Source organism: Garra rufa, chromosome 23 (genome assembly GCF_049309525.1).
Source record: "Garra rufa chromosome 23, GarRuf1.0, whole genome shotgun sequence".
Taxonomy (NCBI): Eukaryota; Metazoa; Chordata; class Actinopteri; order Cypriniformes; family Cyprinidae; genus Garra; species Garra rufa.
Window position 1 is genome coordinate 24,804,138 of NC_133383.1, and position 19,809 is coordinate 24,823,946.

The 19,809-nt window shown below is 37.7% G+C and overlaps 1 protein-coding gene across 1 annotated transcript in view; it reads left to right on the forward strand.

Moving 5' to 3' along the window:
- Positions 1–15,470, forward strand: part of zmat4b (zinc finger, matrin-type 4b) — a 49,229-nt gene extending 33,759 nt beyond the window's left edge. The window contains exons 5-7 of the mRNA XM_073829919.1: positions 1,582–1,806; positions 8,361–8,457; positions 14,544–15,470. Coding sequence (XP_073686020.1) covers positions 1,582–1,806; positions 8,361–8,457; positions 14,544–14,559 — 338 coding nt within the window. The 3' untranslated portion in view covers positions 14,560–15,470. The remainder of the gene's footprint in view (positions 1–1,581; positions 1,807–8,360; positions 8,458–14,543) is intronic.
- The last annotated feature ends 4,339 nt before the right edge of the window (positions 15,471–19,809 follow it).

Genomic DNA, 19,809 nt, shown 5'->3' on the forward strand with positions numbered 1-19,809 from the left:
TCAGCAGTCCATTCGCCATACTTTTGGCAGAAGATCAATCTGTCCCTGATGTTTTTGTTTGGAGAGAAGTGGCTTCTTTGCTGCCCTTCTTGACACCAGGCCATCTTCCAAAAGTCTTGGCCTCACTGTGCGTGCAGATGCGCTCACACCTGCCTGCTGCCATTCCTGAGCAAGCTCTGCACTGGTGGCACTCCGATCCCGCAGCTGAATCCTCTTTAGGAGACGATCCTGGCGCTTGCTGGACTTTCTTGGACGCCCCCGAAGCCTTCTTAACAATGCAGTGGAAAGTTTTTTTCGGAATTAAGTTAATTTTCATGGCAAAGAAGGACTATGCAATTCATCTGATCACTCTTCATAACATTCTGGAGTATATGCAAATTGCTGTTATAAAAACTTAAGCAGCAACTTTTCCAATTTCCAATATTTATGTAATTCTCAAAACTTTTGGCCACGACTGTACTAACCCCAAAAATAACCCATTTTAGAAGATTGTTCAAATAAACACCAAGAAACTCAAATGTTCTCAATTCTCAATTTGTTATGCCGAAAACACAATTTGCAATGAAAACATTATATATTGAATTGGAAAATAATGCAAAATATTTTCACTTGTGGTCTCAGACTCCGAGCCCACTGTATTTATCACGGTAGTGTTTCATATCACACTCTGATTATGTGTTATAATGAAAACAACCTTCCATTCAAACACCTCTGGGAATTGGATGAAAATTGAGACAGAAGGAAGAAGAAAAAAAGGGAAAAGAATGCTTCACATTATCCAGTTATTTTGATACCATCTATAAATACACTTGTAGAGCTGCCAGTGTCATCTACCCAGATATCCTCCACTTGAAAACCCACAGAAGAGCCAAGAGACGCCCCATTTGTGCCATCCACCGTTTCTATTTTATACATTATGACGTAGGATCACTGTCAGTGTAGTCTCTTGTTTGTCATTTACTATGACTGAGTATAATTAGACGAGTGAAAACGTCCCTTGTTCTCGACTTTGTAATAAAAAAATCACTTCTCAAAAACAGAGAGTGCCTACCTGCTAGTGCGAGACAAATTACCTCTCGTCTGTTTATGAAACATTCATCATATTAGTGTCATGAGATTCAGAATGCATCTTATTAAGCTGCAGCCACAGGGGACATCCTGTGTTCCTAATTTGCACCCTTTACCCATGAAATACTTCAAACTGACATGAGCCTGCACCCCATACTTTGAAAGGTGAGACAGACCGCAAGCAAAATATGTCAATTGCATCACGTCCACATGTCTCAGAAATTCTAATATGTGTTATTAATGCTGTCTCACAGCTGCTGTTGTGGACTGGATATTGGTAAATAAAATGAGAAATGGAAATGCCATTTTAACTTTAAGGCTGGCTGTTAACTTGTGCTGGTATGTTGCACTATGAATATGTCTTTTATAGGTTCTCCTGCTTGTTTTCTTTTGATTTTTTTGTGATTTTTCTTTAAAATGTAGAAAAATAATGGGCAGAAAGGGAAGGTAGCCTGTTTGGTTATTAATGTGAAGTACACTAAGTATACTAAGTCTGTTATGCCCTCTTTACAGAGGTGACAGCCAATTCCGAACATATGCTGACTGAAGACTCCCCGGGAAGTCCTTCCATACATGGCAGGCTCTCACAGCGCTACTGCCAAATGTGTAAGGCCTGGTTCAACAACCCCGGCATGGCCAGACAGCACTACGATGGCAAGAAGCACAAAAAAAACGCAGCCCAAGCTAACCTCCTCGCACAGCTGGGCAAAAATCTAGAAGACGGAGATGATCTAAATGGTAAGTTCTCAGAGGAACAGACAAAATGTAGATTTACATTTATTCATTCATTTATTAGGCAGACACTTTTATCTAAAGCGGCTTGAGGAGAACAAGAAGCAATTCATCATAAGATGGCAATAAACACAAGAAGTGCCCGTTCTACAAGTTTCCAGTCATCGTTCAAAACAATAAAAGCTATGACAGGAAAATATTAAGGGAAAATAGAGCATAGAAAAAGTGAACGAAATTGTTTTTTAGGAGGAGGCAGTTAGATGCTCACAAAAGAGATTAGTTTTCAGTTGTTTCTTGAAACTTGTAAGAGATTGAGCTGTGATTCTGTCATTATTTACTCGCTTATGTTGTTCCAAACACATACAGTGTTTGACTTTTTTCTTCTGTGGAACACAGTGGTTTTAAAGGATTAATCCACTTCCTGAATAAAGAATTCCTGATAATTTACTCACATCCATGTCATCCAAGATGTTTGTGTATTTCTTTCGTTAGTCAAAAAGAAATGAAGGTTTTTGAGGTAAACATTCCAAGATTTTTCTCCACATAGTGGACTTCAATGGTGGTCAACGGGTTGAAGGTCTAAATTGCAGTTTCAATGCAGCTTCAAAGGACTCTACACAATCTCAGCCGGGTATTAAGGGTCTTATCTAGCAAAACCATTGGTCATTTTCTTAAAAAAATGTATATTTATATAGTTTTTAACCACAAATGCTCATCTTGCACTAGCTCGGCAATGCGCATGCAGGTCTTCACGCATTACATAATCATGTTGGAAAGGTCACCTTTAGTTAGTTCTACGTCTGTGTACTTTGGTTCAAAAAGGTAGGGTAGGGCGAAAAACTCTCGAAAAATTTTATTTTCTCCTCCAAATAAAAAATTGTCCGACATCGTTGTTTTACCTTTTTTGTAAACTGTGTTTGACTTTCTTTGTACATTCACTTTGTAAACACTGGGTTGGTACTTCTGCCTACATCACGCGTGATCTTTCTAATGTGATTATGTAATGCGTGAGGTTGGGCTGGTGCATGACGAGCATTTGTGGTTAAAAAGTATATAAATTATTATTGTTTTAAAAAAAATGACAAATCATTTTGCTAGATAAGACCCTTATGGGTCTTATGGATCGTGTAGAGCCCTTTGAAGCCGCATTGAAACTGCTGTTTGAACCTTCAGCCAGCTGATTTCCATTGAAGTCTACTATATGGAGAAAAATCCTGGAATGTTTTCCTCAAAAACCTTAATTTCTTTGCAATTGAAGAAAAGAAGACATGAACATCTTGGATGACATGGGGGTAAGTAAATTATCAGGTTATCTGTAAATTATATTCTGGAAGTGAACTTCTCCTTTAACATTTAAAAAGGATGCATAAATACCATAAAAGTATACAAAAAAAGTAACCTATTTGACTTGTGCACTAATTTCCAAGACTTCTGAAGCCATAGTTTTGTGTGATGAAATAAAGTAATAAAAAAGAAATGCAAAACAGGCATTATTTAAAAAATCCCGACTTGTTTTTTAAGTTTTGCGTGAATCATTTGATTTGATTCACAGAACCAATATAAATGATTCTTTCACTGGCTAGGACCATTTAATTGCAATTATAATTTTTAGTTGAATTATCAAAATTTAAGGGGATAGTTGACCCAAAAATGAAAATTCTGTCATTAATTATTCACCCTCATGTTGTTCCAAACCTGCAAGAACTTCGTTCATCTTCAAAACACAAATTAAGATATTTTCGATAAAATCCGAGAGCTCTCTGACGATTTTTCTCACAGTCCTCCGCCATTATCGAGAGTACCACGATGTATGCATAATGGTGGAGGACTGTCCTCCTTTGCTGTCTTTGCAGGGTCAGAAAGCTCTCGGATTTCATCAAAAATATCTTAATTTGTGTTCCGAAGACATAAGAAGGTCTTGCACTTTTGAAATGACATGAGGGTGAGTAATTAATAACAGAATTTTCATTTTTGGGTGAACTATAAACTTTAATTCTGTTCATCACACAAAGCATTGTATGGCTTCAGAAGACTTTTAATTCTATTTTAAACAAAGGGAACATCAGATGTCCTTATTCCACAAGTTGGAATGATTCTTTAGGGTCTTCATGAAATGTCTGCAAAATACTTTGGTTAAAATTCCTCAATGGTTGTGTTAAACAATAACGTTCACAGTGAGCCATTTCGGTGCATGTCTCTTTAAATGATAATGAGCTACTGCTCACCCCGCCCCTCTCTTTCATTTTTTTTTGTGTATCTTTTTGGCGCGTTACCATCAAAAACAAAACTAATTTGCTGCGTTTCCAATCCTCGGTAGCTCTGATGTCGGGAGAAAATAAAGACTCTTATGTTCACTTTTACAACCAACTACAAAACACCTGCATTGCTTACAAAACATTGTTGTCGCTACAGCTGCTTGAGCGCAGAGAAAATGCACAGCGTACAACTGACTGAAGGCGGAAATATGCTAAAACGGGACGGTCCGTCAACAGTCGTGGGCGGGAAAATCATAGTGCTCAGCAAATCAAAACAGCTTGAGAATTGAGACTGTTTAGGTTTTTAGGGGATTAAAAAAAAATAAGTGAAATGATTTTTATCATTGTAGGGTGGTTGTGTCCACACACTGCTAAGACACATTTAAACTATATTGCCATATAAGTATTGGGACACCGCCTTCTAATGAACAGGTTTGACTAATTTAGTAATTTCCATGAGTACAAATCTTAATGTTTAAGCTTTGACGGGACACTTTTCTATTCTAACATGACAATGCCTCTGTGTATAAGGCAAGGTTCAAAAAGAAATGATTGATTCAGTCAGTGTGGAAGAAATGGACTGTTCTGCAGAAAGCAAAGTCCTAATCACAGCTGAACACCTCTGGTGTGATTTTAATGCAGACCTTGAGCCAAAAACTCATCACCAAACACCAATGACTTGTACATACACTATATGGACAAAAGTATTGGGACACCCCTTCTTTAGAACAGAAAAAGGCACTTCCAAAACTGTGGCAACAAAGATGGAAACAATTCATGTATTTATAAATTGTATTTCCATCTCTGTTGCAAGCATTTTGGAAGTGTCAAAAATGACTGCACTCATATGTACAAGTCATTGGTGTTTGGTGATGAGTTTTTGGCTCAAAGTCTTCATTTAAAGTCACTCCACACTGACTGAATTAATCATTTCTTTTTGTAACTTTGCCTTATACACCGAGGCATTGTCCTGTCAAAGTTGATGCTATCAAAATAGAAGAACACAATCCCCTAGAATATCATTATGTGCTCAAACATAGTCAAACCTGTTTATTAGAACCAATACTTTTGGCAATATAGTATATCCAATGTCCCCTTTAATTGTATTTCATATAAAAAAGTGACTGTTTTGTGTTAGAACAATGTCAGCTTAAAAAAACTTAAAAAGCTGAAAAACAAAACTCTTATGGGTTTGGAATGACATGAGGGTGAGCAAATAATGACAGTGTTTTTATTCTTGGGTGAACTGTCCCTTTAAAACAGTACATTTAATTGTAACAGTGTTTGTTTTCATCAGTTTGTGGTAATGGCTCATGAATAACCCCGCCGTAAATGCCACCGTTTAAGCACAGATATCATTTTAGCATTGACCATCCTGTTTTACAGGCCTCAGTAGAGGCATTTTAATGGTCTTAGAGTCTTTTCGCAAGCAGGCATTTCATTAAAGTTTTGCATTATTCAGCAGCTTGCTAAAGAGCTTTCGTTCGAGGCAGTTATCAATAGGTAATTAATGGGGCAACAAAGAGCGCAGGATCTTTGCTCACCAAACAAACCAACATCGGCGGACATTGCAGACAACAAAGCCACCTCGCTAGTGAGTTTTGACGCACGAAGGGACGAGAAACCACTTCGTGGGAAGTGTTTACCAGCTGCCGTTTGGGCAAATGTTGGATTTAGATTCAGATTGAAAAGTGTCCTGTCCCTCACGTCAAGCTCGTGACTCATAAATATGACTCATTGCTGCAGTTTTCATTAAGGCTTCCCAGAACTTCACTTGCCAGTAATAGTACAAGCACTCTCTGGATTGAACACACTCTTATTTTTGTGGTGTGCTTGTGAGTTTATAATATTAGTTTTCTGTAACTACGAACATGAGATGCTATTTCTGTTCACTAGCAATTGTCTGTCTTAAATAAAAAAGTTTGTGGCGCAGAATCAATGTTCACCAGTAATCAAATCCCATTTTATAGCGTTTTCATCAGATTTACCACCTCACAGGAAGCCAGCGACTGATTTTCCAGGCTTTACACAAGCTTATAATTTACTTGTTTGTCCTAGTTTGTGGCTGAGAGCAGATTTGGTGTAGGAAGACAAAGCTGTGGGAGGATACGACTTATCAGCGTGTTTCACGGCCCCTTCTGTTATGTGTTTTTAATCATTGAACGTGCACAATGCCAAAGAAAAGCTGAGGCGATGTGGTTGCAAAGATGAGGCCAACGTAATCCACGGCTTTGATTGAATATAGATCCGTGGTAAATGTTATTGATGAGGCTTCTAGATGAGCCTCCATTCATTATCTGGCCTGATTGCCTGGATACTGGGATAACAAAGGATTCTCCTTGTTTAAACAGAGGAGGTGATCGCTTTGTGGCATATGTAAGGGTCGTGTGGCATATGTAAGGGTCATTTAACACCACCCATCTCCCTGTAGTAAATCACATCAGGCGTTAGATGGTTGCACAAACTGACGTGCTCTTTGAATACATGAGTCATATGTGGACATAAGCTTATGCTTTGTGTGAAGGAGGCATATATATTTGGTTTTGTGCATAATCTGAGTACTGGAGCAGGGATGACTGCATTTCAGGACATTATATATGAGTGAATGACACGAAAAGCAGTTAAAGTCATAATTTACTCCAAAAAAAACCTAACGAATTTTATTACTTTAATATTATATTTTTATGAAAGCCTGTTTCCACCACTGAATAAAAAATTATTTATTGTCATTTTATTTATTGTATTTATTGTGACTATTTATCTCACAATTTTGAGTTATAATGTCAGAATTGTGAGTTTTTGTCACGCAGTTCTGACTTTTTCTCAGAATTGTGATAAAACTCTTTTTTCTTGCAATTGTGTTATAAAGTTATAAAGTCAGAATTGTGAGATATAGTTTGCATAAAGAAAATAATAAAAAAAATACAGTGGTTATTAGTGGTTATTCTCATTAGTATGTGCACATTTTATAGATTAATTTAATACAAAAAAAAGGAAAATTTTTTTTTACAAATGATTAGCTATTTTTGTAATTCTTTGGTTCAGTTGTGATTCTCATTGCTATATACAAATTTTAAGGATCATTTTAGAAAAAAAGAGTGAAAAATAGCAAAATTTATATTTTTATATTTAAAAATGTCCAATTGATTTGCTTTTTTTGGTAATTCTTCAGCTCAGTGGTGATTATCATTGCTACGGTTGAGGTTGAACGTTTCCATACACCTTACAGAATCTGCAAAATGTTAATTATTTTACCAAAATAAGAGGGATCATACAAAATGCATGTTATTTGTCATTTAGTACTGACCTGAATAAGATATTTCACATGAAATATATTTCCATAGAGTCTACAAGAGAAAATAATAGTTTAACTTATTTTGTCTTCTGGGAAACATGTAAGTATAAAGCATATAAGTATGTAAGTATAAATGAAACATGTAAGTACTAAATGAAAAAAGATATTTAGGCCAAATAAGAAAATTGTACACATCTTCATTCTGTTCAAAAGTTTACACCCTTGGCTATTAATGTATCATTTTTCCTTCTGAAGCATCAGTGAGCATTTAAACCTTCTGTAATAGCTGCATATGAGTCCCTCAGTTGTCCTCAGTGTGAAAAGATGGATCTCAAAATCATACAGTCATTGTTGGAAAGGGTTCAAATACACAAAAATGCTGAAAGACCAAAGAATTTGTGGGACCTGAAGGATTTTTCTGAAGAACAGCGGGCAGTTTAACTGTTCAGGACAAACAACTCAATAACAACTATCACTAAACAAAAAACTGCTGTGGATCATTCAGGTAACAACACAGTTTTAAGAATTAAGTGTATGTAAACTTTTGAGAGGGGTCAAATTTATAATTTTAACTTTTTCTGAAGAAAAGCAGGCAGCTTAACTGTTCAGGACAAACAAGGGACTCATGATTATCACACAGCTCTGTAACATTTCCTGTTTTAATAGTTCTTAAAGTGACCCTTTTTTCATTAAGAAATATCACATTCTTTTAATTACATTCTTTTGATTGTAGAATAAAAAAATGACCTAGACGTGTTCACAAATTCACCATTATATTATTTATTTAGCTTAAGAAATAACAATGTGCTGTGTTCAGGCTGTATGCTAATTTGTCAATGTAATTCATGTACGTGAAGAGAATGCTCAGGGTTCTAGCTGTCTGTAGGTGTTTGTATTAAAAGGGCATTATATTTACCCTGAAGAAAGATTTGAGGGCATTTGCAGTTTGAATATATCAAGCAGCATAGTTCAAGTCTAATAGATGTGTTTATATTTATGTATGCTCTTAGGCCTGAAGCGGAGTCACACATGTGAGGTCTGCAGTGTTACGCTCAACTCCGTAGCACAATACCACGCACATCTGCAGGGCTCCAAACACCAGAACAAGTGAGTACCAGCCACTGCATCTCATTCTGAACCACAAAATACAAAAATCAAAAGGTAAACCTGCATAATGATAATGTGGGAGAAAGTACATCTCTACAGAAATTACTCATAATACTCAATAAGCCAACTCTGAAACGAAACTGCAAAAGCAGTACTCATAACAGCAGGCACGAGGTGTTAACTTGCATCGTGTTCATGCGAGTTAATGGAGTGTTGTATATGTGATCGATATCTGCTCCGAATCAATATTCCGCCTGACTGGACCATGTCCTCACGGTACCGTACGGGCCAGTTTCCATGCGGAGGCTGCAGCGGAGCAGGCAAGGTCACAGCATAGCGTGTTGGGCTGCATGGAATGATAATTAGGGAGAGATGAAGGAAAAAGAACGTGAGAAGCATGATGGGAACCGCCAGGCGTGTCCAAGCTGTCACGGAGTGGCATGCAGTGGCATTATTCCACCCTCTCATCATGAAATGTGTTCATATGCATGCACAAGAAGAGGCTGCAATGAACACACACAAGGACAACCCTCAACGCACAGAACCCTGATGCTCACACATGATGATTTAAAGGAGTAGTTCATCCAAAAATTGACTCGCGCTTAGGCCATTCAAGATGTAGATGAGTTTGTTTCTTCATCTAAAAAAGATTTGGAGAAATTATGCATTACATCAGTTGCTCACCAATGGATCCTCAGCAGTGAATGGGTGCTGTCAGAATAAGAGTCCGAAAAGATGATAAAAAGCAGAAGTAATCCACACCACTCCAGTACATCAAAAAAGCTGCATGTTAATAAGAAACAAATAAGGCATTAATTATTCACTTTAAACCATAATCTATAATCTATAATAGTGCTTCCTCCAGTCAAAAACTCCATCTGCTGTTGTCTTCTCACTTCAAAATCCACCAATATTAATTCTGCCCTCCAAAGGCAAAGTGCATTAACTACACATTTGGTCAATATTTAGTTAAGGCTTAAAATGGGCTTTGTGACAACCATTTTGTCTTGTGGCAAAGTCTCCTGGTTCAATTTTGTCCCGTTTCAGTGAAACAAGAGTGTCAAAATCGCAGTAACTACAAAATTCAAACTAATACCATATATGGTGTAAAAACTTTAAAGGCACTTTTCTCAGTTTCAGTGTTGGCGTAGTTACTGCACTTTGCCTTTGTAGGGCAGAATTGTTTAGAACAGTTTTGGACTGCTTTTGCTTGTAAATGCTGATTGACCTGTGCATATTTCTGTTCTGATGCAGAAAAGATGACTTTTTCACTGGCAGAAGCTGTCACGCTACGGTGAAATAAAAGCATGAAGAAGAAGATAGTCTTTAAATAATCCACAAGAGGGTAAATCCACAAAAGGCAGGCAGTAGATACATGTAGGGATGTAGTTAATAACGGACAAGGACAAACTGAATAGACTCTAACTTAACTAGGGGTGCTAACAAGGGACAGACAGGTGAGGGAGATTAACGAGACAGGTGAACTAACTAATCAAAGAGAGACAGAAACTGAGTCAATGAACACATGATGAAAACACAACAAAAAGGTATGACAGTTCGACCCCCCTCCCAGAAGGCGAAACCTCGTGCCGCAGAGACAAAGGGAGGGATGGATGAAGACAAAGGAGTGTATGTAGGTTTGGTGCAGGAACAGACAGACAATGCTGGAGAAGGTTCAGGTGGAGGACGGTCACCCGGGATGAGGACAACGAACAGGGTCCAGGGTCCAGGGTGGAGCCGATGGAGGGAGAAGCCATGGAGGAAACAGGAGGAGCCAGAGTGGATCAGAAGGAGGGAGGAGACAGGAGGGACTTGGAGCAGGAGGAGCCAGGCGGGACCCAGGCCGCAGCCCGGAAGGTGACCTACAGTGGAAACGATGGAGGGAGGAGCCATGGTGGAGGGCCGACCAATGGCGGCAGAGCAGGTGGAAGAGGAGCCTGAGGTGGAAACAGAGAGTTGTCGAGCCAAGGTGATGCTGAGGATCCTGAGGGCCAAGGCTGAGCAGATGACTCCAGCGACTGAGGCGGAGGTGGGGATCCGGAAGCCGTGGTGGAGCCGATGTGTCAGAGGACTAAGGTGGAGAGAAGGAGGAGTCTGACAGAGCTGGAAGGACAGAGGGACAAGGTGTAGCCAGAGGAGTGGAGTCCTGAGGCGCTGGATGGCCGACGACTGACCAAGGCAGAGCCGGAGGGATGAGGAAGCCCAGCAGATGGTGGACTGACAGGCCAAGCAAAGAGGAGGGAGCTATGAGCCATACACCTTATTCAGCCCGCCGCCATTTTGAATCGAAAACGAGGCTGTGAGGGATAGCAGTCCAGCAGCGCTCACTGTGGCGCATTGTTGCGTACTGGGATGTAGATCGTATAGTCATAAAAATAAAGAGAAAATATCATTTCACTCATTTCCACAGGACAAAGAACTTCAGAAAATGTGTATTATTAAAATTCGACGGGACATAGGACCTAACTTTCAGATAACAATATTGCATTTATTTAAGAAAATGACTGTGGAAAGTAGCCGGTTGACTAATTGCTAATTTATAATGTGAGCATGTTTATCTTCCTTTAAACGTTTACGCAGAGCTAAAATGTTATGTTTTACTACAACAGCTAAACTAAATATCTCCATTTTGTATAGATTACAAAGAACACAAGAGTGTGCTCAACATTTTACTCAGGATTGTTTTTCAAAAACACTGACTGGAATTAGGAAGCTTAAGGAGGGTTCAGCTTCGTCTGTGTTTACCTGGACTCAAAAGCCTCACGAAAGGAAAACCTTGTGATCGTAAGTGAAAAAGATATTATTTTTAAATGATGTTTTAAAGATTAACATGCTTAATAGTTTGTGTTAAGAGCCTGCAGTTAGATCGTAAGCCTCTTTCAGACAACATGTTAAGTCATACAAAAAACAGTGGGTAGAAAGTTTATTTTTATGCAAAGATATAAAAGATATTAAGATAACATTTATTTATTAGTTTGCCGTGTAGTGTTTGAGGTCAACCACTTTTAAAATCGCAAAATGATATTCAGAATATTATTTTTTTGTTTTTGTTTTGCTTTAGAGATGGAAAATGTCATGTTTATCGTAATTTCATAATAAAGGTCGGGAAGATGCTTATGACCTAGCTGCAGGCTCTTAACACAAACCATTAAGCATTTTAATCTATATAACATCATTTGAAAAACTCTGTGTAAGCGTTTAAAGGAAGATAAACATGCTCACATTAGAAATTAACAGTCTTTCCACAGTCATTTTCTTAAATAAATGCAAAAGTGTTACCTGAAAGTTAGGTTATATGTCCTGTGGAACAATCCACGTTTTCTGGAGCTCTTTGTCCAGTGGAAAAATGTGAAATGACCTATTATTTTACGGTTATACGATCTACATCCCGGTACGCAACAATACACCACAGTGGGCGCTGCTGGACTGCTCTCCCGCACAGCCTCGTTTTCGATTCAAGATGGCGGCGGGCTGAATAAGGCGTATGGTGGAGCCGCTGGGTCAACGGGCCGAGGCGGAGTCCGGGATTCAGAGGCTGGAGGCAGAGATAAGTGATCCTCCAGCCACAACGCCGATGCAGACTAGCAGACCCACAGCGATCCCACCGCACAGATTGTGGGCTGAGGTTAAGTAGCGGGGCTGCCGGGAGACAAAAGAGGCGATGGTAAGGCCTGGGCGATAGTTCAAGATGATCAGTGTGGTTAGAAACGGTATGAGCTGCCCACACACACCAGATTGTGACTGCCAATAGCGGGAGCACAGCGGACAGGGGAATGACCTGTCTGGCTGTCAGACAGGGCAGACTAAAGGTTCTGATGATGGTGGGAGAAGAGTGGGCATGTCCACGTATAAATCTAAATCAAAGTCTATTAAGTTCACAAAGTTCAACAGCAGCTAATGCTCAGTGGTAGTTCAGTAGGCGGGGCTTTTCTCCGCACTCACGCGCACCACTGTTTTGTTCACAATCGTGTAGTTGCCAGCTCTCTCACATGGTCAGACAAGTCAGGCTCTGGCTCTGGGACGATCCTCGGCTCTGTCGTTCTTCTTGGCAATGGCTCGTTGGTTGTGGCGGTCTCTCATTCTCCGTCTGTGGTGGGCTCAGGCATTGGCTCTGTGCAGCGGGATGATGTGGGACTAGTGGGATTATCCTGAAGTTCAACGGATTTCAGTTTGTACCTCGGGCGACTGCGTCCGGGTAGCTGATGTAATAAGCGACTTCCAAGAAGTCTTGTGTGGTCCTTGAGAGATCAAGAGGAGGAGGAATTTGGTAAGGTCCATGACAAAAAAGAAAATACTTTCAAGACAAAAAAGGAACGTAAAATGCAGCTGAACATCTTTGTTGGCCTGGTATTCTGTCACGTAACAATGCCGATTATAAACATGCACGAAGAAGATAAAGGCAAATAGGGTAAATCCACAAAAGGCAGGCAGAAGATACACGTAAAGACAGTTAATACTGGATAAGGACAAACTGAACAAACTCAAACTTAAGTAGGGGTGCTTACGAGAGATGAAAAGGTCCAAAGGTGTGACAGAAGCAACATTATCAATAGAGGACAAGTATTTTAGCTCATATTTGGATTTGTTTCTTAGTTGTGGATCATTGTGATGTTTTTAACATCTGTAAGAACTCTTATTCTGACAGAACTCATTCACTGCAAAGATCAAATGGTGATATCGCCAGGAAAGTGAGCAGTCAGAGCACGAAACGAGAGCTTTTACATATGTTCAGTAAGCCTGTTTAGTCATGGTTGCTTAGACATTTCCTTTGAACTCCTCACCTCCATGAATGTTGCCAAACAGAACAGGGGATTTGGTCGCAAGCCGCCTACATTTCATGCTTTTTGTGTTGTTTCAGTTTGTTCATTCACTTTGAGTCCCTACTACATTAACCTCAAAAACACACTGAAACTAATCATTTGACAAAGTGCAAAGAGTCACAAGTCTGTCTGGATGCCTGCGTCCGAATCTCTGGGACTCGGCTCAATTGAGCGTTTTCTGCCAGTTTTGTGCCGAACACCGGAATTGGAAAGTCAATGACAGATCAATAAGAGAGCAATGAGTGTCACTGCTGGAGTTCTGTTCGGGTCACTCATCACACACACTTTCACTCAGTGGTAATGAAATTGCTAATGAAAATGATCAATGACAAAGTGTTTTCTGACTTGCGGAAATTACAAAGCGCATAAACCATACAGCTGAAAAAAAAAAAAAAACATAGCAAGATGTTAACAATGTACAGACAATTTTTTGTCCATAATCTATAATAACACTTCCTCCAGTGAAAAGGTTCATCTCCTGTTGTCTTCTCACATCAAAATCCACCTATATTATTTGTTTAGAATGCTGCTTGACCTGTGCATATTTCTCTTCTGATTGAGAAAAGATGACATTTTCACTGGTGGAAGCAACATTTTGGATAGAGGACTCATTTTTTAGCTCATTTTTGTCGTACTGAATGATATTCAAATTCGTATAAATTAGCCACCAATTTGCCAAAATAAAAAATGGTGTGTTGTGTAAACATAAGCACTTTAGTAGAGGGTTAATTATCTCAACTATAGTAGTACAACTTGTATCAACTTGTAATGACACAAATACACAAGTAAACTTAAACTAAGTTACACACTCATTCATTCTGAGATTTTTTTATCAGAATTACAAGATATCAAGTCAAAATTTTTACTTTTTCCTTGGAATTGCAAGATATAAACTCAAAATTCTGACTTTTTCTCAGAATTGCAAGATAAACTCACAATTCAGATTTTTTTCCCTCAGAATTGCACGATATAAACAAAAAGAAATCGGACTTTAAAATTCTGACTTTTTTTTTTTTGTTTAGAAACTCATAATTTTGAGAAATAGTCACAAGTGCAAGTGTTGCAATTACCTTTTTTATTATTCAGTGGTGAAAATGGGCTTCCATACATTTTAGCCTAAGTAAAAGGGACAAAACGTTATGAATATAGCATTATGAAATATTGACTACACTTAAATGGTATTTTAATAATAACACAAAAACTGTTAACTTTTTTACTTTTCACTTTAGCAATGTCATGACATAAATCTCTGTTTTGCGTTCTCAGCTTGAAGAACAACTGAAGTTTGATGGAGCTCCTCTATTTCATCTGTACTTCTGAAACTATTTGAGGATCTGTCTGTGGAAGTCAAGGCAGCTTCGAGAAACCACATGACAGCGATATCAGTTCATATTCCCTTGATCCATTGTGTTATGACAGTGATATGGACACTAGCAGTGCAGATAGAGACCTGGATTGTGATAGTGGATTATGGTTAAATTTGTACATAAAAGAAAAACAAAAACATTCACTTTATCTTGAACTCTTTAACGTATATATTTAAGGCATGTCAAATGGACACAATTATGGCTTTCATTTTTAAATGTGGTGTGTGTTTAAAAAAATATAAAAATGTCATTGAAATGCTATAGTTCTCAGTCCACTAAAGATTTCCTTGTTTTATTTTGTACAGTACAATCTGAGGGAATTGCTCTTGAACGATATTAAAGTGATACTTTGTCAAAATTTTGAAGCTGAATTTAATCAGCATACTAGCAAAAGTAATGAACTGAAGTACAATGATTGTTTCAAATCCATCTTTCTCTTTTTAGTGACTTGTGTCGTTCTAAATGTTCAGCAAATGCTTTTTCAAAATTAGCTGCTGTATGAATAGATAGAAAATGAACTGTTTACTATCTTGTGCAATGACTGTGAAAGAAAGAAACCCAAGAGAATACTATAAGGAAGCATTACTGAGATGAAAAAGTTAATAGTCTGCTATCATGCTGTACTTTGCTGAGATGGGGTCATTTTAGTGCTTTATTACAAAGGACTGAAGGCTGCTTTCCATTTGTGTCCCGCCCAAATACTCTAATTATCCCCAAAACGATAATGACTTTTAAAAATGAAGCTAAAATGCTAGTATTATTTATTATCAAAATATTTTGTCTCTTACAAACAAAATCCTAGTGAATAAAACAATTCTGACACGAATACGATTAGTAGTTGTTTTCTTTACGTTACAGTATCATGGAGCTTAAAACGCTATCAATATGAATGCTCGACTTACAATGTTTTGATGCTAATTCACACTTATTTAGCAAGTGCCACTGTTGTTTTTGTACTTGAATGAGAAGCAAACAACAGAAAGCAAAGCTATCCACATAAATCACGTCTGTGTCTCCCAAAGGCCTTTTTCTTACACTGTTTTTCATTCTGCTGGAATGATGTGCGTGGTAAGAGAACCCATAGGGCTTTAAAGATAAAAGGAACGATGTAAGACAGTCTTTAAAAATGAAAAGCATTGCAAGTGATTCCCAACAGACAGTGGCTGGATCTCTGAAGGGCCCAGAGGGGGTTCTTTTGTACTACAGATCTGATGTCTGTTCCCTGATGTACTGAAAAAGTTTCTCAAAATCTCCATTTTACAAGGTTTCATCATGCTGTGAGAAAGTCATACAGTTGCTGAAAGGAGACATTGGATGCCCATTTTCCACAAGCTGTTAAGATTATTTAGGGTCTTCATGAAATGTCTGGAACATAGCCTACTTTACTTAAAATTCCTCAATGGTTGTGTAAAACAACACCCTTTTTACCTTGTCAAAAACAGCTTTGTTCACACCAACCTGTTTCGGTGCATGTCTCTTTAAATGATAATGAGCTACTGCTTGCCCTGCCCTTCTCTTGTATTTTTTGTATATTCAGTGACACAGTACTATCAAAAACAAAACAAATCCACTGTTGGGAGAAAATGCTGACTTTTTTGTTCACTTTTACATCCAACTACAAAACAAAACAGCTGCATCACTTACAAGACATTTTTGTCGCTACAGCTGCTCGAATGCGGAGAAAATGTTGGACAACGAACTGATGGAGGGCAGGATTATGCAAATATGGGACAGTCTCTCAGCGGTTGTGGGCGGGGCCTGAGCAGCATGACATCATACTGCTCAGAAAATGACTTGAAAATTAATACTGTTTAGGACTTTAAGAGAAAAAAAGCAGTGAATGGATTTTTTTTTTATCATTGTAGGGTGGTTGTGTCGACACACCGCTAAGACACATTATGCAAACCCTGTAAAAGTGTATTTTGCATCTGATGTCCCCTATTAAGGTGGTATAACATTTAAATGCTGCTTTATTTAACAAAATAAGCCAGCGGTGTATGTTGTTCTGTTGCAAAGATATAAAGTGCAGCTGCAGCTGTGAGTCCATATTTCTGTGGGTTCAGCTCATTATGCATCTCTGCACTTTTCATCATGATTGATTATTTAAATATATGCAAATAGCACAGCAAGGGCCACTGATAATGTATTCAGCACATTTACCTTTAAATAATAGCATATTGATGAAAAAATATCATGTGCCAGAACATTGACCCACATTTTCATAAAGTATCATTTTGATTAACTACAATAAAGCAATATGCTCTGGTGGTGATGTAAATTGTTCATTCATTATTGGCGCGTAGTAGATTTTATGAAGCCCATTTCTGCCACTGAATAAAAAAATTAAAAATGTAATTGCGAATTTGTAACTCAATTTTTACTCAACAATTGTGGCTTTTTTTTCTCACAATAGCAAGTTTTGTGATACTAACTTAAAATTCAGATTTTTTTACTAAGAATTGTGAGATATAAACTCACAATTGTGTGATAAACTGTATACTCACAGTCCTAACTTTTTTCTCAGAATTATAAGTTTATATCACGCAATTGTGACTTTATAACATGAAATTGCGAGTTATTAAGTCAGAATTGTGAGATATAATCTCGCAATTCTGAGAAATTATCTCTTTTCTCGCATTTCCAGAAAAAAGTCAGGATTGCAAGTTTTTTATCTAGCAATACTGACTTTATTTCCCTTAATTATGAGTTTAATCACACAATCACGCAATTCAGACTATTTTTTGCAGTTGTGAGTTTATATCATGCAATTCTGAGAAAAAAAAGAACTGTGAGTTTATATCTCGCAATTGTGACTTTATAACACAGAATTGCGAGTAATTAAGTCAGAACTGTAAATTCTGAGAAAATATCTGTATTTTTTTTCCTCTCAAAATTGGAATTTATAACTCGCAATTGCAATTTTGTATCTCACAGTTCTGAGAAAAAGTCAGAAAAAAGTTAGAATTGCAAGATATAAACTCGCATTTTCTGGAAAAAAGTCAGAATTGTGAGTTTTTATCTAGCATTATTAGTTTTATCTTTTATGAGTTTATCACACATATCTCGCAATTCTGACTTTTTAACTCGCAATTGCAAGTTTATATCACGCAGTTCTGAAAAAAAAAGTCAGAATTGTGAGTTTATATCTCAAAATTCTGACTTGGCTCATTAGGACTGACTTTGTACCTCACAATTGGAAGTTTATGTCATGCATTTCTGTCTTTATAGCTAAAAGTTCTGACTATCGCAATTGTGAGTTTATAAGTTTAAAAAAATGTCAGATTTGACTTCTGACTTTATAAGTCACAGTTCTGACTGTTTATCGCAATTGTGCGTTTATATCATGCAATTCTACGAAAACAGTCTTTATAGACTTAAAAGACGTTATAACTCGTAATTGCACCTGATTCCAGATAGCACACGTACATCTGCAAGATGTCTGGAAGATGTAATTGTAGAGTGTCAAATGTCAAAAAGATGTCTATTAGATGTCTTTAAGATGTTTATGGTTTGAATGTATGTAAAACTGACATCTTACAGACGCCTGCCAGATGTTTGTACACAGCAGACACTTTCCAGATCAAGTGATCTTTAACAGACATCCTGCAGACGGACGTATGCTACATTATGTTACATTTTATATCTCACAATTCTGACTTTATAACTCGCAATTGCGAGTTTATATCACAGCATTAGAATTGTGAGTTCATATCTTGCAGTTCTGACTATTTATTGTAGTTGTGAGTTTATATCATGCAATTCTGAGAAAAAAGTCAAAATTTTGAGTTCATATCTCGCAAATCTGACTATTTCTCACAATTCTTACTTTTTTCTCAGAATTGCGTGATATAAACTCACAATTGTGAGTTATAAAGTCAGAATTGTGAGATATAAAATGCATAAAATAAATAGCACAAGTACGCCTGCAAGATGTCTGTTAAAGATCACTTGATGTGGAAAGCATAACCAATACACCAAATAGTCATTGTATCTACCTGATAAAGCCGGAGTATTAATGTTGTGTGGTGTTCTAACTGCAGTTGCAAGTCTGTCTGGCTTTCCCTGAGATGAACTGGCTGCCTCCTTCAATTTGACCACTGCAAATCGCACTGGTAAAAACAGGCCACTAAACAGACCGTGATAGTCATCCAGTGTCATTTGTTACAGAGATCCGCTTGTAAACTTGTTTGTTTTTACTCATTCCCAGAGAATCCCAGAGTTCTTTGAGGGTAAAATTCTTCCACATGTTGGCAGCCGTAAGCTGGAGCATTTTATCGGTTTGAAATCTGTGGTTACTTTGTATTCATTGGCTCCGAGTCAATTGAACAGCTCAACTCACAGAGGACGGGACTGAAACAATTTGCTCATTAAGACCGATGGACAGGCGGATGGATAAATCAATAGCTTTTCCGCATAGTTAAAGAGATAGATCACCCAAAAATGATTTACCCATGAGTCGTTCCAAATGTGTATCATTTTCTTTCTTCTGTGGGACATAAAAGAATTCTGAGCGGTATTCACTCTAAGCGGTTTTTCATGCATACAATTGAAGTCAATGTATTTTCCGTAATCTATACGATTTTTATAGAAGACCGCTATATAGCAATAAAGTGTTGTTCTCACCAAAAACAGTAGAGGAAAAAAACACCACAAAAGGTGCAAATCCTTCCTTGTCCAGAAGATGGAGGCATGTGCATAACTTTGACTTTGTTACAGCCCTAGTCAACCCTGCAGGATGAACCAGTCACATCTATTTTACTAAACTGTCCTAAAACAATCATTTACAAATGAGTCTAATCAAACCAAATATATACTGAAATGCTTCAAGATGACTGAACATAGTCCAACCTCAGCTGCATTAGCCAAAAATAAAAAACACTGGAGCGCAACTGGACAGCCTTTTTACTGACAACATAAAACAAAGATGTTAAATGTGGTTTTGCTCCATTTTCTGACCTTAAAACAATATTTTTGTCCCTAGGACCAATTTCATATTGTCTCCAGAATATTTATTTTGATTTTGACCTTTTTAAATTTGTGGTGCTACACATTAAGTGTGCATGGCTTTACATTTTAAAAAATACTAAAGGCCAATTATAATAGGCAAAAACTTGTTTTGTTTACAGAAGAACTAAATAAATATGGCACAGAATAACCTCTGGAGG